The 27,602-nt window shown below is 41.7% G+C and overlaps 1 protein-coding gene across 1 annotated transcript in view; it reads right to left on the reverse strand.

Annotated features, from left to right (window-relative positions):
- Window positions 1–27,602, reverse strand: part of ITGA1 (integrin subunit alpha 1) — a 233,803-nt gene that overhangs the window by 119,363 nt on the left and 86,838 nt on the right. The window contains exons 4-8 of the mRNA XM_040421264.1: window positions 27,142–27,230; window positions 26,156–26,270; window positions 25,951–26,078; window positions 23,870–24,018; window positions 12,276–12,426 (exon numbers count right to left, since the gene is read on the reverse strand). Of these exons, the coding sequence (XP_040277198.1) occupies window positions 12,276–12,426; window positions 23,870–24,018; window positions 25,951–26,078; window positions 26,156–26,270; window positions 27,142–27,230 (632 nt within the window). The remainder of the gene's footprint in view (window positions 1–12,275; window positions 12,427–23,869; window positions 24,019–25,950; window positions 26,079–26,155; window positions 26,271–27,141; window positions 27,231–27,602) is intronic.

Raw genomic sequence — 27,602 nt, forward strand, 5'->3', positions numbered from 1 at the left:
GTGACCCCATTTCGGAAAGAAGACACCCCCAGGTATTCCGTGAGGGGCATATTGAGTCCATGAAAGATTGAAATTTTTGTCCCAAGTTAGCGGAACGGGAGACTTTGTGAGAAAAAAATAAAAAATATCAATTTCCGCTAACTTGTGCCAAAAAAAAAAAATTTCTATGAACTCGCCATGCCCCTCATTGAATACCTTGGGGTGTCTTCTTTCCAAAATGGGGTCACATGTGGGGTATTTATACTGCCCTGGCATTCTAGGGGCCCCAAAGCGTGAGAAGAAGTCTGGTATCCAAATGTCTAAAAATGCCCTCCTAAAAGGAATTTGGGCCCCTTTGCGCATCTAGGCTGCAAAAAAGTGTCACACATCTGGTATCGCCGTACTCAGGAGAAGTTGGGGAATGTGTTTTGGGGTGTCTTTTTACATATACCCATGCTGGGTGAGATAAATATCTTGGTCAAATGCCAACTTTGTATAAAAAAATGGGAAAAGTTGTCTTTTGCCAAGATATTTCTCTCACCCAGCATGGGTATATGTAAAATGACACCCCAAAACACATTCCCCAACTTCTCCCGAGTACGGAGATACCAGATGTGTGACACTTTTTTGCAGCCTAGGTGGGCAAAGGGGCCCATATTCCAAAGAGCACCTTTCGGATTTCACTGGTCATTTACCTACTTACCACACATTAGGGCCCCTGGAAAATGCCAGGGCAGTATAACTACCCCACAAGTGACCCCATTTTGGAAAGAAGACACCCCAAGGTATTCCGTGAGGGGCATGGCGAGTTCCTAGAATTTTTTATTTTTTGTCACAAGTTAGTGGAAAATGATGATTTTTTTTTTTTTTTTTTTTTTCATACAAAGTCTCATATTCCACTAACTTGTGACAAAAAATAAAAACTTCCATGAACTCACTATGCCCATCAGCGAATACCTTGGGGTCTATTCTTTCCAAAATGGGGTCACTTGTGGGGTAGGTATAATGCCCTGGTATTTTAGGGGCCCAAATGTGTGGTAAGGAGTTTGAAATCAAATTCTGTAAAAAATGACCAGTGAAATCCGAAAGGTGCTCTTTGGAATATGGGCCCCTTTGCCCACCTAGGCTGCAAAAAAGTGTCACACATCTGGTATCTCCGTACTCAGGAGAAGGTGGGGAATGTGTTTTGGGGTGTCATTTTACATATACCCATGCTGGGTGAGATAAATATCTTGGTCAAATGCCAACTTTGTATAAAAAAATGGGAAAAGTTGTCTTTTGCCAAGATATTTCTCTCACCCAGCATGGGTATATGTAAAAAGACACCCCAAAACACATTCCCCAACTTCTCCTGAGTACGGAGATACCACATGTGTGGCACTTTTTTGCAGCCTAGGTGGGCAAAGGGGCCCATATTCCAAAGAGCACCTTTTGGATTTCACTGGTCATTTACCTACTTACCACACATTAGGGCCCCTGGAAAATGCCAGGGCAGTATAACTACCCCACAAGTGACCCCATTTTGGAAAGAAGACACCCCAAGGTATTCCGTGAGGGGCATGGCGAGTTCCTAGAATTTTTTATTTTTTGTCACAAGTTAGTGGAAAATGATGATTTTTTTTATATATTTTTTTTTTTCATACAAAGTCTCATATTCCACTAACTTGTGACAAAAAATAAAAACTTCCATGAACTCACTATGCCCATCAGCGAATACCTTGGGGTCTCTTCTTTCCAAAATGGGGTCACTTGTGGGGTAGTTATACTGCCCTGGCATTCTAGGGGCCCAAATGTGTGGTAAGGAGTTTGAAATCAAATTCTGTAAAAAATGACGAGTGAAATCCGAAAGGTGCTCTTTGGAATATGGGCCCCTTTGCCCACCTAGGCTGCAAAAAAGTGTCACACATCTGGTATCTCCGTATTCAGGAGAAGTTGGGGAATGTGTTTTGGGGTGTCTTTTTACATATACCCATGCTGGGTGAGAGAAATATCTTGGCAAAAGACAACTTTTCCCATTTTTTTATACAAAGTTGGCATTTGACCAAGATATTTATCTCACCCAGCATGGGTATATGTAAAATGACACCCCAAAACACATTCCCCAACTTCTACTGAATACGGAGATACCAGATGTGTGACACTTTTTTGCAGCCTAGGTGGGCAAAGGGGCCCACATTCCAAAGAGCACCTTTCGGATTTCACTGGTCAGTTTTTACAGAATTTGATTTCAAACTCCTTACCACACATTTGGGCCCCTAGAATGCCAGGGCAGTATAACTACCCCACAAGTGACCCCATTTTGGAAAGAAGAGACCCCAAGGTATTTCGTGATGGGCATAGTGAGTTCATGGAAGTTTTTATTTTTTGTCACAAGTTAGTGGAATATGAGACTTTGTAAGAAAAAAAAAAAAAAAAAAAAAAATCATCATTTTCCGCTAACTTGTGACAAAAAATAAAAAGTTCTATGAACTCACTATGCCCATCAGCGAATACCTTAGGGTGTGTACTTTCCGAAATGGGGTCATTTGTGGGGTGTTTGTACTGTCTGGGCATTGTAGAACCTCAGGAAACATGACAGGTGTTCAGAAAGTCAGAGCTGCTTCAAAAAGCGGAAATTCACATTTTTGTACCATAGTTTGTAAACGCTATAACTTTTACCCAAACCATTTTTTTTTTACCCAAACATTTTTTTTTTATCAAAGACATGTAGAACAATAAATTTAGAGCAAAATTTATATATGGATGTCATTTTTTTTGCAAAATTTTACAACTGAAAGTGAAAAATGTCATTTTTTTGCAAAAAAATCGTTAAATTTCGATTAATAACAAAAAAAGTAAAAATGTCAGCAGCAATGAAATACCACCAAATGAAAGCTCTATTAGTGAGAAGAAAAGGAGGTAAAATTCATTTGGGTGGTAAGTTGCATGACCGAGCAATAAATGGTGAAAGTAGTGTAGTTCAGAAGTGTAAAAAGTGGCCTGGTCTTTCAGGGTGTTTAAGCACTGGGGGCTGAGGTGGTTAACAGTGGCCTTTACTGGGTCAGGGGCGTGTCCTTTTGAACAGCTCACTCTAAGACAGCAGCACCTCCCTCCCACCTCTGCAGCTGACAGAAGTTAATTTTTACCTTTATTTTTTCAATCCCTGTCAGCTGAGGAGTGGAAGGGGCGTAGCCTAACCAGATCGGGGCGTGGCTTAGCGCGACCTAGAAGTTGATTTTTAACTTCATTTTTTTTATCTCAGTCAGCTGAGGAGTGGGAGGGGGCGTGTCCTAACCAGATCGGGGCGTGTCCTTTTGAACAGCTCACTCTAGGGGTCTATTCACAAGTCCGTAGAATAGGTACTCATCCATTACGCAATTATGCGGAACGGGTGCAGACCCATTCATTCTCTATAGGGCCGGAAGAGATGCGGACAGCACACAGTGTGCTGTCCACATCCGCATTTCCGGAGCACGGCCCCGATCTTCTGGTCCGCAGCTCCGGAAAAAAATAGAGCATTTCCTATTCTTGTTCGCAATTGGGGACAAGAATAGGCATTTCTATGGGGGTGCTGGCTGGTTGTATTGTGGATCTGCAATGCACTACGGACTAGTGATGAGCGGCAGGTGCCATATTCGATTTCGACGAAATTCACGAATATTCGATAGAATATTCGTTTCATATTCGTTGAAATTGAATATTCGTCATTATTCTAGCTATTGCGATTATTATGCGATTTAAATAATCGTGTATTGCGATTTTAACTTAAGGCTACTTTCCTATTGGTTTGATATCTAGAATTAGCGAAGATGACGAAGATGACGAATGTATTCGTCATATTCCTCAAAACGAAGATAACAAAGTATTCTCCATCTTCGTTTTAGCTACCTATTCGTCAACTTCGCTAATTCTAGCAATCAAATAGGAAAGTTGACTATAGAGACAGCTAAGTTTAATTCGCTATGCGATTATATTACTTTGCTTTTTTTTTATTTTTATAAATAGAATCATTATAATAATCAAGTATTTAACTATGAAATTTTTTTAAAAAAAGGAATAATATAATCGCATAGCGAATTAAACTTAGCTGTCTCTATAGTCAACTTTCCTATTTGATTGCTAGAATTAGCGAAGTTGACGAATAGGTAGCTAAAACGAAGATGGAGAATACTTCGTGTGGAGAAAGGGAGGTTTCTGCTTACTTTTGCTAATTCGTGCCATGTTGGGATGTTAAACGTCTATGTGTATTGTAAAGGGTGGGGCATTGTATACGTTGAGTAAGTGATGTCTGTTCCATTGTCTCTCTGTGTGTATTGTCCTGCCTGTGTTGATTATGTTAACCATGGTGTACCATGATTATATCAGAGGCCGAGGGGAGGAGTCTATGTGGGTTGTACCCTTGTGTTATGGGTTAATGCATATTTGTTCTCTGTGTCTCCCTTGCATGGGAGGAGGGCATAAAAGGGATGACTCAACTGCTAATAAAACACACTGATTTTACCCCTTCATGGAGTCTCGGCGCATGTTTGGGGGACTGGGATCTTCTATTCGCCTTATTTCGGATTTTCGGCTGTGGGTTCGGGAGTAAGCTGCATAAGGGCTCATCTGTATTATATGGGTTCCTTTACACTTTGTTATCTTCGTTTTGAGGAATATGACGAATACATTCGTCATATTCGCTAATTCTACCAAGCCAACCATAGTAAACCAGGTCCAAGTTGAAATAGCAATGCGATTAATTCAAGTTATAATAATCAAATTTCGATTTCAACTTAGCACTGCTATATTCTATATTAGGCTAGAATTAACGAATATGGAATATAGCAGTGCTAAGTTGAAATCGCAATTCGATTATTTTAACTTGAATTAATCAAATTGCTATTTCAACTTGGACCTGGTTTACTATGGTTGGCTTGGTAGAATTAGCGAATATGACAAATGTATTCGTCATATTCCTCAAAACGAAAATAACAAAGTATTCTCCATCTTCGTTTTAGCTCCATATTCGTCAACTTCGCTAATTCTAGCAATTAAATAGGAAGGTTGACTATAGAGACAGCTGTGTTTAATTCGCTATGCGATTATATTACTTTGCTTTTTTTTTATTTTATAAATAGCATCATTATAATAATCAAGTATTTAACTATTCAATTTTTTTTTTTAAAAACAGTAATATAATCGCATAGCGAATTAAACTTGGCTGTCTCTATAGTCAACTTTCCTATTTGATTGCTAGAATTAGCGAAGTTGACGAATATGGAGCTAAAAAGAAGATGCAGAATACTTCTTTATCTTCGTTTTGAGGAATATGACGAATACATTCGTCATATTCGCTAATTCTACCAAGCCAACCATAGTAAACCTATCACGGTCGGCGTGGCTATCACATACGTGACACAGAGGGAGGGAACGAGGAAGGCCCTGCCCAAGTGAGAGGGAAGGTGGTGACCCCTGACTCACCTGGCGGCTGGCACCTGGCTGCCCTGACGTCCCTAGACGGGTTCCTCACCCGTACGCCGATCACGTGCCTAAAGCCCTGGCTTTCCCTGAGCTGAGCCCTAGATAGTGAACAGGGCGATGGGAACACTAGTCCGCACCACTAGCTCTAAGGGAAAACACCAAGGGGAGGACAGACAACACAGACTCAACATATAATCCCAGGTGGGCGACAACAGGAGACAACAATAAGCCCAACAGGGATCCGGAGGGTAGCACTCTGGAACGACAACCAGGATTCACAACTCCAGTGGGTCAGTATAGATGTCCAGGCAGGAAGCTCTATAACTGGCAACTAGAGAAGTGTGAGGGGAGAATATAAAGGAGGTTGGGAGTGGCAGACAAGAAACAGCTGAGGAGGAGAAGCTACGGAACCCTGAGTGAGACAAAAAGGATAGCAAGGCAAACACAGAAAACAATCACTAAGAAACAACGTGATCTTTAGATATAGAGCGCGCAGCCACCCGCTGCGACTTCCTGACCCCGGGTATAACGGAGTCAGACGTGGCTCTTGATACCCTCGTGACAGTACCCCCCCTTTCACGAGGGGCCTCCGGACACTCAGGACCAGGTCTCTCCGGATGAGAGGCATGGAAAGTCTGAATTAACCTGTTGGCGTTTACCTCTGACGCTGGAACCCACATTCTTTCCTCGGGACCGTAACCCCTCCAATGCACCAGATACTGAAGAGAGCGGCGGACCCGACGAGAATCAACAATTCTGGCTATTTGAAACTCCAGATTACCAGCCACAATGACAGGAGGAGGTGGCAGCGGCGATGGTTCTAGAGGTGGAACATACTTCTTGAGTAACGATTTATGGAAGACGTTATGGATCTTAAAAGTCTGAGGTAGCTCCAGGCGAAAAGCCACAGGGTTAATGACGGCTACTATTTTATAGGGACCAATGAACCTAGGACCCAGTTTCCAAGAAGGAACCTTCGACTTAATATTCCTAGTAGACAACCACACATAGTCATTCACTCCTAGGTCCGGACCTGGCGACCGTCTCTTATCGGCCATGCATTTATATTTACCACTCATCTTTTTCAAGTTAACTTGCACCTTCTGCCATACCAATGAAAGAGATGAAGAAAACCTTTCCTCTTCGGGAACCCCAGAAGACCCCCCCTCTTTGAAAGTACAAAATTGGGGATGAAAACCGTATGCACCAAGGAATGGTGACTTGCCAGTGGACTCCTGATAATGATTATTTATGGCAAACTCAGCTAATGGTAAATATGATGACCACAACTCTTGGTTTTCAGACACAAAACACCTTAAATATGTTTCTAGGTTTTGGTTGGTACGCTCAGTCTGTCCATTCGACTGAGGATGGAAAGCTGAGGAAAAGGATAAGTGAACCCCCAAACGGGAACAAAAAGCTTTCCAAAACTTAGAAATAAACTGGGTTCCCCGATCTGAAACCACATCGGAAGGGACCCCGTGAAGCTTCACGATTTCACTGATAAACACCTGAGCGAGAGTTTTAGCATTAGGAAGTGCAGGTAGCGCAATAAAGTGTACCATTTTGCTAAACCTGTCTACTACTACCAAGATAACTGTTTTACCCGCCGACAACGGTAAGTCAGTGATGAAATCCATTGACAGATGTGTCCATGGCCTATTGGGGATGAAAAGTGGCAATAAAGACCCTGCTGGACGTGTATGAGAGACTTTCGCGCGTGCACAAGTAGAACAAGTAGACACGAAATCCATTACATCCTGACGCAACCTTGGCCACCAAAAACGACGAGATAAAAGCTCCAAGGTTGCTTTACTACCCGGGTGTCCAGCAAGTGCCGAATTATGATGTTCTTTTAATAATTCAAGACGCAGGTTTAACGGTACAAACAATTTCTCTGAGGGGCAAGAGGCCGGGGCGTCCCCCTGAGCCTCTAACACCTTTCCCTCTAGAACAGAGTGTACAGCAGAGACAACCACTCCTCTTTGTAAAATAGGTACCGGATCACAAACATTACCCCCTCCAGGGAAACTACGAGATAATGCGTCTGCCTTGGTATTTTTTGCCCCAGGACGATAGGTGATTACAAAGTTAAATCTGGTAAAGACTAGCGACCACCTAGCTTGTCTAGGGGTGAGACGCTTAGCCGATTCTAGGTACAGAAGGTTCTTGTGATCCGTAATCACCGTGACGGGGTGGATTGCCCCCTCTAAGAAGTGACGCCACTCTTCAAGCGCCAGTTTAATCGCCAACAGTTCCCTATTTCCAATATCATAATTCTTCTCCGCAGAAGATAATTTTTTGGAAAAGAAAGCGCAAGGACGCCATTTGCCAGGAGACGGACCCTGAGACAATACAGCTCCCACTCCCACCTCTGACGCATCTACCTCGACAATAAAAGGCTGGGAGACATCAGGTTGAATTAGAACAGGTGCCGAGGTAAACCTCTCCTTAAGAGAGGAAAATGCATTTTTAGCGGCGTCAGACCATTTGGAAAAATCCGTCCCCTTCCTAGTCATGTCGGTAAGGGGTTTAACGATCACTGAATAATTTTTAATGAACTTTCTATAGAAATTAGCGAAACCCAAAAACCGTTGTAGGGCTTTAAGGTTCTCAGGAAGATCCCAATCTAAAATTGCCTGGACCTTCCCAGGATCCATGCGGAAACCTGAAGCAGATAATAGATATCCCAGGAACTGTAATTCCTGAACGGCGAAGACACATTTTTCAATTTTCGCATATAGATTATTCGTCCATAGGACCTGCAGTACTTGCCTGACATGCACCTCATGTGTTTTCAGATCAGCCGAATAAATTAAGATATCATCTAGGTATATGACTACAAACCTGCCGATGAGATGACTAAAAATATCATTAACGAAATGTTGGAAGACAGCAGGGGCATTGGTCAGACCGAAAGGCATAACTAGATTTTCATAATGCTCCTCAGGGGTGTTAAAAGCTGTCTTCCACTCATCCCCTTCCTTGATACGAATCAGATTGTAGGCCCCCCTAAGATCAAGTTTGGAGAACCACTTAGCACCCGCAATCTGATTAAAAAGGTCAGGAATGAGAGGAAGAGGGTATGGGTCACGGACGGTTATCTGGTTTAACTCACGGAAATCTAAGCAAGGACGCAGGCCCCCATCTTTCTTTTTAACAAAGAAAAACCCTGCAGCCACGGGTGAAGAAGAGGGTCTGATGTGTCCCTTAGCCAGACTCTCGGAAATATAATCTTTCATGGCTTGTCTCTCGGGACCCGAAAGATTATACAACCTGGACTTGGGTAATTTTGCCCCGGGAATCAGGTTAACCGGGCAATCATAAGGACGATGAGGTGGTAGTTTCTGACAACCCTTTTCAGAAAAAACGTCCTCAAAGTCCGAAATAAATGTGGGTAGGGAAGCTATGGAGGCGATTAAGCAATTGTTATTTAAGCAATTCTCTCTGCAATGCTCACTCCACTCCAATATCTCCCTGGCCTGCCAATCCACCACTGGATTGTGCGCTACCAACCAGGGAAGACCCAATACCACCGGAGAGGGAAGGCCCTCCAGAACGTAACATGAAAGACTCTCATTATGGTGGTCCCCTACCCGAAGGTGTAAATTATGAACAATGTGGGTGAGGTTTCTCTGAGACAGAGGAGCAGAATCTATAGCGAATACGGGAATAGGTCTCTGCAGCGTACAGAGAGACAAACCCATAGTGCGGGCAAAATGGGCATCAATCAAGTTTACCCCTGCTCCACTGTCTAGAAAAAAAGAAATAGACTCCGTCTTAACACCAAAAACAATGACCGCTGGTAACACAAATTGAGATGTTCGTATGGAGGAAACGTATACCCCCCGGCTGACATCCTCCGCACAGCCCGGGGTTAGTAGTTTTCCGACGGTCTTTTGTTTTTGAGAAAGGAGGGACAGACATTAATGAAATGACCCTTCCCCCCACAGAAAAAACAAGCCCCCCCCCTACGGCAAGCCTCAGGAGGATGGACCTGACGAGAAGTTCCGCCTAGCTGCATAGGCTCATCTAAGTCAGTACAGGCTGACTGTTGCTTGGGAGAGGTAACCAATTGCTCCGGAATTTTCGATCTCTCCCTAAGACGTCTATCTATTCTGATAGAGAGGGACATAACAGCATCAAGGGAAAGGGGGGTCTCATACAGCGCCAGTGCATCCTTAACCCTTTCAGATAACCCAGAGCAGAACTGACTCCTGAGAGCCGGGTCGTTCCACTGAGTATCCGTAGCCCACCTACGGAACTCTGAGCAATATTCCTCTGCTGACCGATCTCCCTGTAGGAGTCTCCGTAACTTCGACTCAGCCAGGGCGACTCGGTCAGGGTCATCATATATGAGACCCAAAGCTCCAAAAAATCCCTCCACTGACCGAAGAGCCTGAGAACCAGGGGGTAACGAGAACGCCCAGGATTGCGGATCCCCCTGAAGCAGGGAAATGACAATCCCTACCCGCTGTTCTTCATGACCTGAGGAGTAAGGGCGCAACTTAAAATATAATTTGCAGGCCTCACGGAACGTCGCAAATTTATCCCTTCCCCCAGAAAATCTGTCGGGAAGAGCAACCTTGGGTTCTGTGACAACCTGGTTACCCAGAGCAACCGCTGAGGGTGCGGTCTGCTGCATTTGCTGCTGTTGTTGGAGAACAGACGCCTTCAATCCTGCCACCTCCAAAGACAGGCTTTGAAGCTGTTCTGCCAAGGCATCAATAGGATCCATATTGGATTCTAAGTAGAGAAAAAAAAAACAACAAATAAAAAATTATATAATTTTTATTTTTCTCAAAAAGTAATGGCCAGTTATAATATCACGGTCGGCGTGGCTATCACATACGTGACACAGAGGGAGGGAACGAGGAAGGCCCTGCCCAAGTGAGAGGGAAGGTGGTGACCCCTGACTCACCTGGCGGCTGGCACCTGGCTGCCCTGACGTCCCTAGACGGGTTCCTCACCCGTACGCCGATCACGTGCCTAAAGCCTTGGCTTTCCCTGAGCTGAGCCCTAGATAGTGAACAGGGTGATGGGAACACTAGTCCGCACCACTAGCTCTAAGGGAAAACACCAAGGGGAGGACAGACAACACAGACTCAACATATAATCCCAGGTGGGCGACAACAGGAGACAACAATAAGCCCAACAGGGATCCGGAGGGTAGCACTCTGGAACGACAACCAGGATTCACAACTCCAGTGGGTCAGTATAGATGTCCAGGCAGGAAGCTCTATAACTGGCAACTAGAGAAGTGTGAGGGGAGAATATAAAGGAGGTTGGGAGTGGCAGACAAGAAACAGCTGAGGAGGAGAAGCTACGGAACCCTGAGTGAGACAAAAAGGATAGCAAGGCAAACACAGAAAACAATCACTAAGAAACAACGTGATCTTTAGATAAAGAGCGCGCAGCCACCTGCTGCGACTTCCTGACCCCGGGTATAACGGAGTCAGACGTGGCTCTTGATACCCTCGTGACAAAACCAGGTCCAAGTTGAAATAGCAATGCGATTAATTCAAGTTATAATAATCGAATTTCGATTTCAACTTAGCACTGCTATATTCCATATTCGTTAATTCTAGCCTAATATGGAATATAGCAGTGCTAAGTTGAAATCGAAATTCGATTATTATAACTTGAATTAATCGCATTGCGATTTCAACGTAATTCTCAAATCCGACAGTACATTCTAGTATGGAGACGTTCCCATGGTGATGGGGACGCTCTATGAGCACGGAAGTCGTCAGAAGCGGCAACGGGCACTGACTGGAGCAGCCAGGAAGCCAGGAATCCTAAGGACAGGTAAGAACTACTTTTGGGAAGTGGGAAAGAAAAAAATATAACAATAAAAAAAAAAGAATATTCGAAATATCGAATTTATAGCACTATATTCGAAATATTTGCGAATTAACGAAGTGCCGATATTCGCTCAAAAAATTCGATATTCGAATATTCGCGCTCAACACTACTACGGACGTCTGAATGGAGCCTAAGACAGCAGCACTGTGCTGTCTAAGTGTAAGCTGCAGGGAGAAAGTAACCCTCCCACCCCTGCAGCTTACAGAAGTTGATTTTTAACTTCATTTTCTCAATCCCCGTCGGCTCAGGAGTGGGAGAGGGGGTGGCCTAACCATATCAGGGGCGTGGCTTAGTGGGACCTGGGGGCGGGGTTTTAAGTCTTTTGAGGGTGGACACATTGTGGCAGGGGGCGTGTCTGGGCTCCTTCCTGCAAGAGTGATGCGCACCTTACTGGCTCATTTGCATAACAAATAAACTGGATTTTCAGAGGATAAAAACATCTATTGCTGGAACAAAGGCACATCTTGAAATAAGGTACTAATTGCTATTAGGCCATGGCTTTACTTAAATAGCAAATATCCTGGTAACAGATCTCCTTTAAAGCTCTCCTACACCAGGGAAGAAATATGGCTGGGTTGTTATGGAAACCTGGAGTAAAACTGTGTATGTGGAGACTAGAGGACCTGCGAGCTTCTATTGGCTGATAAGGGTCATGTGACCAAGCTTCTATTGGCTAATCCATTTTTTGGGAATATCTCAGGAACTAGAGAGCTGAGACCTGGTCTAAAAACCTTCCCGGACACCTGATGCCAAATTTCGTGATTGTAAATGCGATGGTGCAGATTCCTTTAGCGGATATACACACACACATACACTCAGCTTTATATATTAGATTATATTGAATCTTTTTTCACCAGACTATTTATTTATCTGCTCATCTTCTTCTGCTCTATAACACGCTGTCTGCACATTGCACTGCATCTTGTGGTGGCAGGTTCTCTTTAGATTATATAGACATGTGGTTTTTTAATGTAAAGATGTGAAATACTCACAGCAATTGCATATGCTTCAATCCCATCATGTTCACATTCATCAGTCACTTCTTTCAGGCGATAACCATCATGAGATTCTCCATCTGTTACAACCACCATGATCTTCTTAACTCCTCGACGTGCACCTCGTTCTTCACTAAATGCTTCTTTTCTGAAATATCCAAGAAATGAAATTCCATTAAGTAGGTTTAGGGATTCCATGTGTCCTGATTATTTAGAAAGATGAAGACCTCTACAGCTTCAACATGTAGACATGCGTATACGTATTATACTTGCCACCAGACCCTGATGGCACAGCTAACCCCACTAAGATGTGCATTTAAAGGGAAAATGACCTATTGTTTTGGTCAAGTTTTAAGTAAAGCTTCAATTTTAAGAATGTACAGTACAGACCAAAAGTTTGGACACACCTTCTCATTCAAAGAGTTTTCTTTATTTTCATGACTATGAAGGCATCAAAACTATGAATTAACACATGTGGAATTATATACATAACAAACAAATGTGAAACAACTGAAAATATGTCATATTCTAGGTTCTTCAAAGTAGCCACCTTTTGCTTTGATTACTGCTTTGCACACTCTTGGCATTCTCTTGATGAGCTTCAAGAGGTAGTCCCCGGAAATGGTCTTCCAACAGTCTTGAAGGAGTTCCCAGAGATGCTTAGCACTTGTTGGCACTTTTGCCTTCACTCTGCGGTCCAGCTCACCCCAAACCATCTCAATTGGGTTCAGGTCCGGTGACTGTGGAGGCCAGGTCATCTGGCGCAGCACCCCATCACTCTCCTTCATGGTCAAATAGCCCTTACTTTCAAAGTTTTTCCCAATTTTTTCGGCTGACTGACTGACCTTCATTTCTTAAAGTAATGATGGCCACTCGTTTTTCTTTACTTAGCTGCTTTTTTCTTGCCATAATACAAATTCTAACAGTCTATTCAGTAGGACTATCAGCTGTGTATCCACCTGACTTCTCCTCAACGCAACTGATGGTCCCAACCCCATTTATAAGGCAAGAAATCCCACTTATTAAACCTGACAGGGCACACCTGTGAAGTGAAAACCATTTAAGGGGACTACCTCTTGATGCTCATCAAGAGAATGCCAAGAGTGTGCAAAGCAGTAATCAAAGCAAAAGGTGGCTACTTTGAAGAACCTAGAATATGGCATATTTTCAGTTGTTTCACACTTGTTTGTTATGTATATACTGTAATTCAACATGTGTTAATTCATAGTTTTGATGCCTTCAGTGTGAATCTACAATTTTCATAGTCATGAAAATAAAGAAAACTCTTTGAATGAGAAGGTGTGTCCAAACCTTTGGTCTGTACTGTATATGTGCTGTATATATAAAACATTTTCACTGTGGCCACTAAGCCTCATAATAAGCCGACACATCTTGTTCTGTAGTGAACATTTGTCAGTAGTCCTCTCATTATAGCAACAGGCATGATTACAACAAAATATATCACTTCTGTATCAATAACACAGGATTCAGCTTTCACCCCCCCCTCCATACGTAAAGACCCTTCTACATGTCACAGAATATGCCCACAATACTCCCAAAGAAGTCAATGGTCATCTACTGTCTACAGATGTCATCTCCAGTCATGCCAGAAACAGTTCACCACTAAATAGACTTCGATGTCCTATACATTGTAGAATATCTGCTAAGTTAACTGAAATCAACTTCAAATGTTTTTGAGACTTCTCTCATATGTTATACATCTTTTTCCTTTTAAGTCAAAACCACATCCTGGAAGATGTGCTGCCCTGCTGTTGCTGTCATTGTCTAAAACAGAATACTTTGTGTAAAAAATTATATAGTTAGAAACATATTCTGTTAAAATAAAACTTGAGAATCCTCAGTAGCTGATACCTTTTAATGGCTAAGTGAAAAGCTTACTGTAAATGTCCTCATCAGGCCTAATAATCTACTGGCTAACACTGCACACATCTTCATTCCTTAAATTTTTTGGATGTTTTCTCAAGTGCCTTGGAGAAGATTAGTTTGGACATAAACCTCTAAAATTCAGCAGCACATATAAGTACAGAACTTCCCGATGGACCACTTTAAAATATGTCTGTTCTGAGATAGAAAATGAGGAAATCTATGTCATACTGGGGTTGTTTGGGTCCATCCATTTATATATAAATATGTGCTGATGCACTTTTATTACAATGTAAATTTTTTAATAAGGTCAAATAGGTTCTTTGTGTTTCAACCCATGACAAATAGTCCCTAGAGGCATGAGTTTGGCCCCAAAGTCACCTCCAAATGGACTCATTTGTTGGACATGTGGGAGTCCATTACTGTGCCTGAACTCTGGAGGATCCTTTTCTTTCCAACCCATCTTTGAGTTGTACTATCTAGTTGTCAAGAACTCATCTATTTGTTACCGTAATTATCTCTCTTTCTGGAACAGCGGGAACCAATATGATTCCAATTATGGCTCCTAAAGGGGTTGTTTCCATTCTTCCTACAGTCCAGCATAAAAAATCTACATGCAGTCATGAATTCACAAATAATCTAATTAACATCAGGATCACAACACTGTACCTTATGAGATACTTGCAAGCAACCTAGGGAACATCATAAAAGTGCCAACATGGTTGAAATTGTTGCAAAAATTGCAAGGTTCTTCACAACTTTTCTTCATCTATGAAGCCATTGGTGTTAAGTACAGATGCAGCCAAGCTAAACTTAAAGGGGTTCTCCGGGAATTAAGAAAATGAAAATACTTAAATACAGTCCTGATCAAAAGTTTAAGACCACTTGAAAAATTGCAAAAAAACATATTTAGCATGGCTGGATCTTAACAAGGTTCCAAGTAGAGCTTAAACATGCAACAAGAAGAAATGGGAGTGAGACAAAACATTTTTTGAGCATTCAATTTAATGAAAACAACGAATAAACTGAAACAGGCTGCTTTTCAGCTGATCAAAAGTTTAGGACCACACCTCCAAAAAAAAACTAAACCCCCACAAAAGAGAAATCCAACTTCCAAACATGAACTCAGTAATGAGTAGCTCTGCCGTTATTGTTTATTACTTCCAAAATTCGTTTCGGCATGCTTGATGCAAGCGTTTCCATGAGGTGAGTGGGAACATTTCTCCAAGTGGTGAAGACCGCCACACGAAGGTCATCTACTGTCTGGAACTGTTGTCCATTTTTGTAAACTTCCCTTGCCATCCATCCCCAAAGGTTCTCAATTGGATTTAGACCAGGGGAACACGCAGCATGGGCCAAAAGAGTGATGTTATTCTCCTGGAAGAAGTCCCTTGTCCTGCGGGCATTGTGTACTGTAGCGTTGTCCTGTTAAAAACCCAGTCGTTACCACACAGATGAGGGCCCTCAGTCATGAGGAATGCTCTCTGAAACATCTGGACATAGCGAGCGGCCGTTTGACGCCCCTGCACTTCCTGAAGCTTCATTGTTCCACTGAAGGAAAAAGCACCCCAGACCATTATGGCGCCCCCTCCACTGTGGCGCGTAGAAAACATCTCAGGTGGGATCTGCTTGTCATGCCAGTAACGTTGGAAACCATCAGGACCATCAAGGTTAAATTTTTTCTCATCAGAGAATAAAACTTTCTTCCACCTTTGAATGTCCCATGTTTGGTGCTCTCTTGCAAAGTCCAAACGAGCAGTTCTGTGGTGTTCAAGGAGACTAGGTCTTTGAAGACGTTTTTTTGTTTTTGAAGCCCTTCAGTCTCAGATGCCCTCTGATGGTTATGGGGCTGCAGTCAGAAGGGCCTTAAATTGGGTCGAGGATCGTCCAGTGTCTTGACGGACAGCCAATTGGATCCTCCGGCTCAGTGCTGATGAAATTTTTTTGGGTCTTCCACTTGACCTTTTTGTTCTATAACCCTCAGGATCATTTAAGAAATTCAAATTGACTGTCTTACTGCGTCCCACCTCAGCAGCGATGGCGCGCTGTGAGAGACCCTTCTTATGCAGTTCAACAACCCGACCACGTTCAAAAAGGGAGAGTTTTTTTGCCTTTGCCATCACAACGTGTGACTACCTGACAGAAAATGACAATGAATCCACATCTTTGCTCAGATTTGGCCTTTTAAAGGCATGTGGTCCTAAAATTTTGATCAGCTGAAAAAGAGCCTGTTTCAGTTTAATCGTTATTTTCAATTAATTGAATGCTCAAAAAATGTTTTGTCTCACTCTCATTTCTTCTTGTTGAATGTTGAAGCTCTACTTGGAACCTTGTTAAGATCCAACAATGTAAAATATGATTTTTTGCCATTTTTCAAGTGGTCTCAAACTTTTGATCAGGACTGTATTACTTCATTATAAATATATCACCACATACCTTTCATTAGTTATAATGGCTCGTTTTGTCCGGGGAGCAATCAATAGGAAAAATAAAATGGCCTCCATCCTACTAGTTGACACAAGACCTGTCCTATTTACACAGGAGGACAAGTTAAAGAGCTGCGCCATCTTCCTCTCTTACTTGTCAGGGATTATGATCCTCAATACAGCTTAATATGATCTTCAGCTGAATCTCTGTAGGAATGGAGTTCATTAGGAGACACAAAGTACAGAGAGGATAGTGGGAGCGTAGATAATGAGCAGCAGCTCTCGTATGCAGTCTCCATTACCACAGACTGTCCTGTACATCCTCTCTGTACTTCATGTCTCCTCATGAATTCCCTTCCTACAGATATTCAGCTGAAGATCTTATCATCTGTACTCATAATCATAATTGGAGATGAGCGAATTTCAGGTTATGAAAATCGTTCACGCTTTGTTTACTGGTAAAAGGTGAATTGCATTATGGATTCCGTTACCATGGACCATAACATAATTCTATGAAGGAATGCATAACGGAATGCCTTTAGAGGCATTCCGTTATTTATTCCGTCATAATAGAATCTAAATATTTAAGTATTTTCATTTTCTTAATTCCCAGAGAACCCCTTCAATGGCTTTTGTCAAAAGATGGCTCAGAGTTGTCAGAGTAAATTTTAGCTTGGCTACATTAGTATATACATTTGCACTTCAGCTGTATCTTTCTCTTTAGCTCTAGGCTAAAAAGGAAGAGATCTTTAAAATTGCATAAAACGTTGTATCTCTGGAAAATGGTTTTACTTAAAAGGTTTTACTGCTTCAGCTTATTTCAGAGGCTCGGAATTTTCCAGTAGTAGGAGCGTCTGTAGAAGAGAACTACTAGATAGTATATATTGCTTGATAATCTAAATATGTCATGCTCCAGTCTGGTAAATCTCATCCCGAAAATCTAAAGATATTTCTATTCCGTTAGACTTGGCATTCCATGATGACAGGACGTATACCAAGCTTCATACGGTAAATTAAGGAGGGCTTATAAGCATGTTACGTTTCCATATTCGGATATGTGTTGGGGACGGTCAAAGGATCCTCTAGGATATTTACTCTACGCTATACATATGCTCAGAATAGTTTACAGTTTTTGAATAAATTACCCTATTTACGGTTATAGTACATATTTTGCATTATATAATTTTACCATCTACTGTAGTCATTACTTTTATATTGATAGTTTCAGTACAAATTTTATAAGTAATATGGTATCCATCATGCTATAGAAATAGGTGGCCACAGTTCTGTCTCTTTTATATAGAGACCCAAATCCCCATTCCTTACCTCACCTGATTCCAATGGTGGTTGTTTGCTGGTGGCTTTGGCTCCAATTGGCAGTTATTTTTGGACCTGCTCCCTACGCCAGCAACATCTTCTTCTCTCTATGGGTCAGTTCACACAAAATTTGCTGGTGCAGTTTTACACGCTTTTTGCCTCTAAAAAGCCTTCTATTCGTTTCAAAGGGAGGCAGAACTTGTTTTTTATTTCCACGTTGAAAAAATGACGTGGAAAAAGGAAGCAGCATGCTCTATCTTGGAGCGGAATCCGCGCAGATTCTTCCGTTGAATTGAAAGGGAAGATGAAAAATAGGAAACCGAAAACAAAAAAAAAAATAACGTGCCAAAAACCGCATCAAAATCACACAAAAAATCAACGTGAAATCAGTGCACTTTCAAAATCCTTTGTGTGAACATCTCCTAACTGTGTCTTTTCTCCGCTATGGTCTCCTCTCCTATCGGACAGTTGAGAGCATACTAACCAACTTTTTGCCATAGATATCAGGGAGAGAGCAGTTTGTGGTGCACAAGCAACAATTTTTGGGGCTAACACCCCTTTTTACAAGTCACTATCTTTTTACCAGAAGGCTCTACCGCCTTTACTTCTCCTCCTAGCTGTGTGAATTGAAGCTGTGGCTGCTGATGCAGTCCCAGTGAAATACAAAGCTAGGGGTTAATTTCCAGGAGGTTTCCACAGAACTATGGAGATTTTCCATCTTTTCCAGGAGTCTGGAGATCTACACATTTTCTGGGAGCCTCTCAAATGTTACGGGATAGATAAGCATGGTTAAAAGGAGATTTCAACCTCCTATTCTTACTCTGATTGTGATTCCCGATTGACCCTGACCTCAATGTAGGCTTATTTCCTGGATACTGCCTCGCCTTTGGATTGTTAGCTTGGTACCACTTGTTCTGCCCCTGAGCCTGACCCATGGCTCTGTTCCTGACTAGGTTCGCGTCTCGTTCTCTAGACTTTCACATCATGAATGCTTTCCTGATGATGTCCTTTGGCTCTAGTCCTAGCTATGTTACTGATTCCTCTGTGCTACTAGAACCAATCCATAATTATTTTGAGGCCCATTACCTGGGAATCTGATTGGGAAAATTCATATTTCCTTGCTAGGGTTAAGATTGAAGAGTGGTGAGACTCCACAAGCTAGTCTATGCAGCAGTAACAGATATTACATTGCCTAACTAGACAGACTAGACATGGCAGTATTCCAGCAGCTGCCAGAGGGAGCCAAGGCTTATTATTGAGTACATTGTATAAAAAGTATACAGGCTGTACTAGTCTCCTGGCTGGATGCTGCAGCTGTCATGCAGAGCAGAGGGGAAGGGATGTAATGTAACTAAATGCAGAGAGCAGATCACAGTAAAGCCTCTCCTTCTGGAGCAGAATAAAACATCATATTCACACTACTCCTGATGAGAAAAAACTTCACAAAAGCTATGTTTGTACTGCTTTCCCCAGTTCCTAGTGCTGTCAGCAGTTTAGCCCGGTCAAAACTCCTGATAGGCTCCCTTTAAATCTAGAATGATTAAAGAGGTTGTCTGAGTTACTAAATGCTTTAAAGAAAAAAATAATCATATAATCACCTGTTTTCCACTCGCTATTCTCTGCACCACAGCTCTGCTCCACTTCCCAGAGTCTGCAGCATCCGTATACAAAAGCTGCAGGGGTGACACAGGTATATGGCACAAGACAATAAGAAAAAAGTAAGAACAGCTCACCACTCCTGTGTGTGATAGTCAGTCCTCCTTGCTAAAGTGTCCCCGTGCTCAGGGACCTGGCAAGGCCAGCGTCTTGTAAGAAATATGACTAAAAAGGCCAAGATCCAGCACTGGGAAGTCTTTATAATCCTTAAAATTCCTATATTGATCCATGGAAAAAATTGTTCAAAACATTTCACAGACCTATGCGTTTCGAGGACAAAAGAAGCTCTTACTCATGGCATAAAAGCAGATCACAATGCTGCTTCCTTAAATCTGCACCGGATAATAACCGGTGTGTAGGAAGGGGGGGTTGCTAATCAATTATGTGAACACTCAGTTACAATGAATAAACATATGTACAGTAAGTATAAAAAAAGAATAAATAAGGAAAATGGCATGTGTATTGGCTTCTAAACCACTCTTACTAGAAATAGGATTAGAGATGAGTGAATTCCTCAAAAATTAGATTCGGACGGTTCGCTGAATTTCCTAATTTCCTAAAAAAAATTTGATTAGATCCGAATTTATTTGTGACGAATCGCGTAAAAAAACAGCTACAGTGCTGCCCATAATTATTCATACCCCTGGCAAATTTTGACTTAAAGTTACTTTTATTCAACCAGCAAGTAATTTTTTGACGGGAAATGACATAGGTGTCTCCCAAAAGATAATAAAACGATGTACAAGAGGCATTATTGTGGAAAAGAAAACATTTCTCAGCTTTTATTTACATTTGAGCAAAAAGTGTTGAGTCCAAAATTATTCATACCCTTCTCAATAATCAATAGAAAAGCCTTTATTGGCTATTACAGCAATCAAACGCTTCCTATAATTGCAGACCAGCTTTTTGCATGTCTCCACAGGTATTTTTGCCCATTCATCTTTAGCAATGAGCTCCAAATCTTTCAGGTTGGAGGGTCTTCTTTCCATCACCCTGATCTTTAGCTCCCTCCACAGATTCTCAATTGGATTCAAGTCTGGACTCTGGCTGGGCCACTCCAAAACTTTAATGTTGTTGTCTGCTAACCATTTCTTCACCACTTTTGCTGTGTTTTGGGTCATTGTCATGCTGAAATGTCCACTGGTGCCCAAGGCCAAGTTTATCTGCAGACTGCCTGATGTTGTCATTGAGAATCCTCATGTATTTCTCTTTTTTCATGGTGCCGTTTACTGTGATTAGGTTCCCTGGTCCATTGGCTGAAAAACACCCCCAAAGCATTAGGTTCCCACCACCATGTTTGACAGTGGGGATGGTGTTCTTTGGATTGAAGGCTTCTCCTTTTTTACGCCAAATGAAGGAAACATCATTGTGACCAAACAATTAAATTTTTGCTTCATCTGACCATAACGCAGAAGACCAGAAGTCTTCTTCTTTGTCCAGATGAGCTTTTGCAAAGGCCAAGCGAGCTTTTGTGTGCCTGGTCTGCATCCGTGGAACCCAGCAGTGTGCAGTGTCCGTTGGATTGTCTACCTTGAGACATTGCCACCACCAGATTCACCAGGATGGCCTTGGTGGTGATCCTTTGATTCTTTTTCACCTCTCTAACTATCCTCTTGGCCAGCACAGGTGTCACTTTTGGCTTCCGACCACGTCCTCTGAGATTTTCCACAGTGCGGAACATCTTGTATTTTTTGCTCAAATGTAAATAAAAGCTGAGAAATGTTTTTTTTTTCCACAAAAATACCTCTTGTACATCGTCTTATTATCTTTTGGGAGACACCTATGTCATTTCCCGTCAAAAAATTACTTGCTGGTTGAATAAAAGTAACTTTAAGTCAAAATTTGCCTGGGGTATGAATAATTATGGGCAGCACTGTATTTCCAGGCTGCAGAGAGCCTCTATAGTGGTGTAGAACACTGTGCCTTGCAGTAACATGCCTAGAGAGTCTGCTGCGGTCGTGAAATAATACTGTGAGTCCGTATGACATGCAGATGACAGGCGTTGCTCTTAGAATCACTTCACTTATTTGGTCAATTACGGGGCGAAAACTGACCAAATAACTCAAGTGTGAACTCAGCCTTACAGGTCAATGTTTGCATCAAGAAGAAGCGCACTCTTTTTACACCGTCGTCAGCTGATTCCACATAGATCTCTACAGAACCTGTTCTGTTAAATGCTATAAACTTTTATATATTTAATAAATACACCCCAAAACTGGTTGTATCAGACTGCAATTTCAACCTAAAAGCAAGGATGAATTGACAAACTTTTATATATTTAAAATTAGCACACCCCAAAACTGGTTGTATCACACTGCAAATTTGGCCCAAAAGCAACGATGAATGGAAGTACTTTTATATATTTAAAATAAATACACCCCAAAACTGGTTGTATCATACTGCAAATTCACCCCAAAAGCAAGCAGTGATGAGCGGCAGGGGCAATATTCGCGAATATTTGAGAGAATATTCGTCATATATTCGAAAATTCGTGATCTCCAGTCCATATTTTCTTGATTGGAAAAATCGGCAATCAGAGAATTTGTGATAAAATTTGCGATGTGAAAATTCTCGATCAACACTACTCCTATAGGCAACTTTCCTATTGGTTGCTAGGGATGTTGCTAAGTGCCAATATTCGCAATAAATTCGCGATAAATTAGCGATTAGAATATTTGTGAATACGAATATATAGCACTATATTCTAAATATTCGCAAATTCTTGAAGAGGCGATATTCACGATTAAAATTCGTGATTCGAATATTCGCGCTCAACACTAGAAGCAAGGATGAATGGAAGTACTTTTATATATTTAAAAGTAAGACACCCCAAAATTAGTTGTATCTGACCGCACTTTCAAGGCAATAACAGATGATAGGAGCAGTGGCGTAGCTAGAAATGACTGGGCCCCACAGCAAATTTTTGAATAGGGCCCCCCTCCCCCAGTAATTTTTTCGCAATCCCTTCCTTTCATGCCGCCCCCATTCCTGTGGCTAGTAAAGGTCGCTCTCTCAGACCAGGCCCGGCAGCTGTTCCATCCGTTTCCTACACTGTCTATACTGTCACTGTATATAATTTCATTGTGTAATACTGTTGAGGGGGCCCTGACAAAATCTTTTAGTCCTCCTCCTCCTGGATGGGCCCCTTCCCCTGCTTCCCCTATAGCTATGCCCCTGGCTAGGAGTACTGCAATTACTCTTTAAAACAACCTAAAATCTGTAGTAATCGATCACTTTTAGTAACCCCAATTAGTGCAGCAAGGAATCGCTCCTATTTCCCAGGCTCTCTCCTAACAGTGAGGATAATGTCTGCCTATCCTTTCCCTACACTATGAATAATCTTTCCCTGAACTGCTTAATAAAGTCTTTCCTAATCACTGTGCCTAGTGCCTGTACCGTCTCTCGCTGCACTAAGTTCACTGTAAAATGGCTGCTGAGACCAAGAGGCTGCTGATTGGCTGTCTGTATGGCATGGTGGCTGCTCCCTCGTTCCCGGGCTTCTTACTTTCACTTTTTAACACGTGCAGCAGCCATTTTATAAAAATATGATTCGTTACCACAAACCACAAGCATATTCGACTTCGGGACGAATCAAATTTTTCCTGAAATTCTGATAGAATTCCACTTCGTCAACTTCGATTTGCTCATCTCTAAATAGGATAAATCCACTTTACGATTTAGTCCTTTGGGTGACTGTGTGTCAAACGTGAGAATCCATATAGCTTCTCTATTTAGTAATCTTTTGGTCCTTGTTTGTGTCTACTGACCCTTTCTAATACCTTAACTCTTAAGGGTTCTGTATTAGCTGAATGCATATGTGCGATAATGATATGAAGCCCCGGATTGTTTTCTATCTTTGATGTCTGTGATGCCTGACATATTGGAAACAAAAACTTTATTCATGTATTGACTTAATAGTGCATCAGGGTATGTGATTGTAATGGCATCTGAAATGAATAGGAATCAATTAACTAAAACATATCATAGTGCATTATACTCTCGAAGAAGTGAGTGCAGTACTTCCCCCAGAGATAGTGTATATTCTGCCTCATCTGGGCCTCCAGCTGTATAATAGAGTTGTTATAAATTGGTCTACCCTGTAAGCATAATGAGATGTCTCTGCTCACCCTGTCCCAACATATACAGCAAATCTGACAAATGAGTTGAAAATCTGAAAACAAGTGTCGGCCTACAATGGCTGCTTTAGTGGCCACTGTGAAAATGTTCTTAGAATTTCTCTTTTTAGATAGCAGCAACACAATTAGGTATAAAAAAATATATAAAAAATTCTCTACCTTGTGCACATACCTTGCAGTATCAATGCCAAGAGCCGTCAGTGTTAAAGAGCCTCCCCTTTGTTTTATCTTGCTTGCTGCTTGTAGCACACTTTCCGTTGAGGAATGTGTATTCAAGTTAAACTCGTGAGTTACGTTTTCTCCATATTGAACTATTGAAACCTACAGTAATAAGAAAGCCAAGTAACCATTTCTATATGAAAAAAAAAGTCACCAACATGGTGATGGATATTTATAGGATAAAACATGTGCACCAGTAGGGTGGAACCAGTTACGAATTGTCCACAAGTGGCAGAGAAATTTCTGAATGGGGTTTGCAGAAATCCATGCCCTTGCTGGAGAAATAACCCTTAGGCCCCTTTTCACACGAGCGAGTATTCCGCGCGGGTGCAATGCATGATGCGAATGCATTGCTCCTGCACAGAATCCGGACCCATTCATTTGAATGGGGCTGTGTACATGAGCATTGGTTTTCACGCATCACTTGTGCGTTGCTTGAAAATCGCAGCATGTTCTATATTCTGCGATTTTCACGCAACGCTGGCCCCATAGAATTGAATGAGGCTGCGTGAAAATCGCATCACATCCGCAAGCAAGTGCAGATGCGATGCGTTTTCCGCGGATGGTTGCTAAGAGATGCTTTTTGTATACCTTCAGTTTTTTATCACACGCTTGCAAAACGCATCAAATCGCATTGCACCCGTGTGATAAAAACTGAACAACTGAATGCGATCGCATACTAAACTGAATGCCCTTTCTTGCGAAATCACACATTTTTCACTGAACACATTGGCAACGCATCCGGACCAAATCCGCTCACGCTCGTCTGAAAGGGGCCTTATTCAGATGAATTTAACAGATTTTTACATTAATTGCAGAAATTTCTGCAACAAATCTTCTGTGTGTGAATGTACTTCATTAAAGGGATAATACTGTACCTCAAACATCATTGATTTCTTATGCACAGAATAGTGAACAATGTAGGATCAATGGGGTTCACCTGCTCAATCACTAGTGATACTGAGGGTGGGGTCCCCTCTATGAATGAATCGGTCCACTGCTCCCATTCACTTCTATGGGACTGATGTAGACAGTGCTCTATCAGTCACATAGAGGGATGGACAGCTATGTGGACTACTGTTCCATTCAAACTTGAGGCCCCCCTTTTTAAGGATTGCTTGGGATCCCAGCAGTGACATTCCCAGCACTCACCACACAAATCATCTTGAGATTTTTTGACCGCTGAAGAAGACTACTCTGGCCGAAACGTACGGTCTTTGTACTCACCAATTGTGACTACCATTGTGATGTGGGATTATAACTGGATCATGTTGATGATGTGAAATTAAACCATTAAAAACTTGATTAATTGCAAATCTAAAAAAAGCTGTGTGCCGCAATTCTCTATTATTGTGCTACGACTGCAAAGTCCTTGTGAGCACCAGCTAACACGGAGTGCGGTACTTCATCTGGTGAATATTGTGACATTCCCAGCAGTCTTACATTTATCAGGAGATGAAAGCTGTTTCTTGACTAACCATTTTCCAGGACTGGGTCAAGTTGTTAGTAAGCCCCCATAGTGTGTTTGACCTAATAAAAGAATCATACTTCCCTCCTCCCCACCGCATCAGTGCTGCATCGTTGCTCCATTCGGTGGTCTTCCAGTCCCCGGCTTATTTCCAGATGAGATATAGATGAGGTCACATGTGCCACTGCAGCCAATGACTAGGCTCATTGGTTCCGTACCCTGGCCAGATGTACAGAAGTTGAGGACCAGAAGATCACTGAATGGAGTCAGGGAACAGGACCAAAGCAGCAGGGTCCAGGTAACTATAGTTTTCTCATTAGGTCAAACACACAAATAAGACTTATAAAAAAAAAAAGACCCAATCCTGGAAAATCCCTTTAAGCAATGAGGGTGGAATGATAAAATGTGGAGACTGTTTCTCAGAGCATTACCAATTTACATTACATTGTCTAAAAATGACTGAAAATATTAGCTGAGACAGAGCTTCTATGTGACCTAGCTGGCATAAAGAGAAGAAGGACAAGCTGCCAAGAAGTATTTAAGATGGAGATTAAACATTATATTACCTGTGTCTGAGTCGAGTGTATTGTCATTTTTCGAAATAATTTCTGTAAAAATTCAGTCACGCTGATCCAAGGGTAGACACTGTTTGATCCATCAAGAACGATCACCAGGTCTAGTTGGTTGATACATTCTGGAAAGACATCATCCATAATTGAGAAGATTGACTATAATGTTCTATGTAATATTATATAATATAATAAACTCTACCTTGTACTCCTGGTGCAATTGAGTTCAGAACTTGAAATGTAGAACTGACATTTGAGCAAATTCCAGTAGTATAGTGCAAGCTGCCACATCTGTATGCATAGAGAGGTCCACAAGCCTAAGGAGGAATTGAACAAGTCAGTTCATAAATACAGTAACATACAAATGATTGGAATTAATCTGTTTTGGCCTGGGCAATTAACGTCTATAGGTGAGCAGTGAGGCCTATGGTCTATAATAGTGGGACAGTACATTGAAGGCAAGCTTTAGAGAAATGTGGATGTTCCAAATTATTATTTAAATAAATGATGGAATACAGCCATTCTGAAAAGTTTTACTTGGAAACCGAAGAAAAAATTGCAAGGAGTATTTAAAAGAAATAATAACATTTACCCCTAATGTATGAAGTATATTCACCTTTAAACCTGCTGTCACGTCAAAAACATATACGTGTATTTTAAGAATCCATCTTCTGCGATAATCAGCTAATGGTTACTTTTCCAGTTCTGTGTGGCATGACATGGCGGCCATTCAAAAAAATAACTACCCATGTAATACATGGATGACAATAGACTGCCAGAGTAAAGACATTTTTACAAAGTGGCTTCATTTTCTAGCTCATAGCAGTGGGTAATAAGCAGAGCGTCCTTATATGACATCCAAAACCCCAAGTCAGTCCAATAGACTGAGGATGTCTTCATGAGTCATGCCAGAAGACAGCAACAGTGGTGTGAAACTAATATGATTGAAACCAATGGGTCATCACGACAAGCCAGGCCCTCCAGATAAAAAAATCATAATGCAGTTCCTGCAAAACCTTATTCCCATCCTAAGTTATAGTCTAAAGGAGCTAATGCTCATCATGAACATTGGGATCAGTAAGAATCCCAGAGGTCAGACCTCTGTAATCAGTACTTTAAGTCATCTCACAGACAGCAATATGCAATAATCCTTTACATGTTGACAATAGTAGTTGACAATTTCCTTACCATAAAACCGCCTTTAGGATTGATGACCAAAGTGGATCCCATAGTCATGTTTTCTTTCACCTCAGTCACATTTGCAATGGTTGTAGATTCTATAACAAATTTGTAAAAAGTTGCATCCAGAAATTACATACATAAAACCAATTAATATCAATCCATTTTTATATGTGGAAATTAATCTCTGAATTTATTTTTCTATTATTTTTGCTTGGAGGGAAAAATATTTTCATTGAATTATCAATTGCTTTATTTTAAAAGCCTAAGCATCAGTGTTGGTCGAGAACCAAAGTGCTCGGGTGCTCGAGTAGAATACCTCGAGATGCTCAGGTGCTCTACCGAGCACCCGAGCACAATGGAAGTCAATGGGAGAACCCGAGCATTAAACCGGGCACCCCCTGCTCTGAAGAGGGGAGGGTGTCTGGTTCAAAGGAAAAGGTCAGAAATTGATGGAAACACCACTGAAA

This window comes from Bufo bufo, chromosome 2 (genome assembly GCF_905171765.1).
Source record: "Bufo bufo chromosome 2, aBufBuf1.1, whole genome shotgun sequence".
NCBI classification, from domain to species: Eukaryota; Metazoa; Chordata; class Amphibia; order Anura; family Bufonidae; genus Bufo; species Bufo bufo.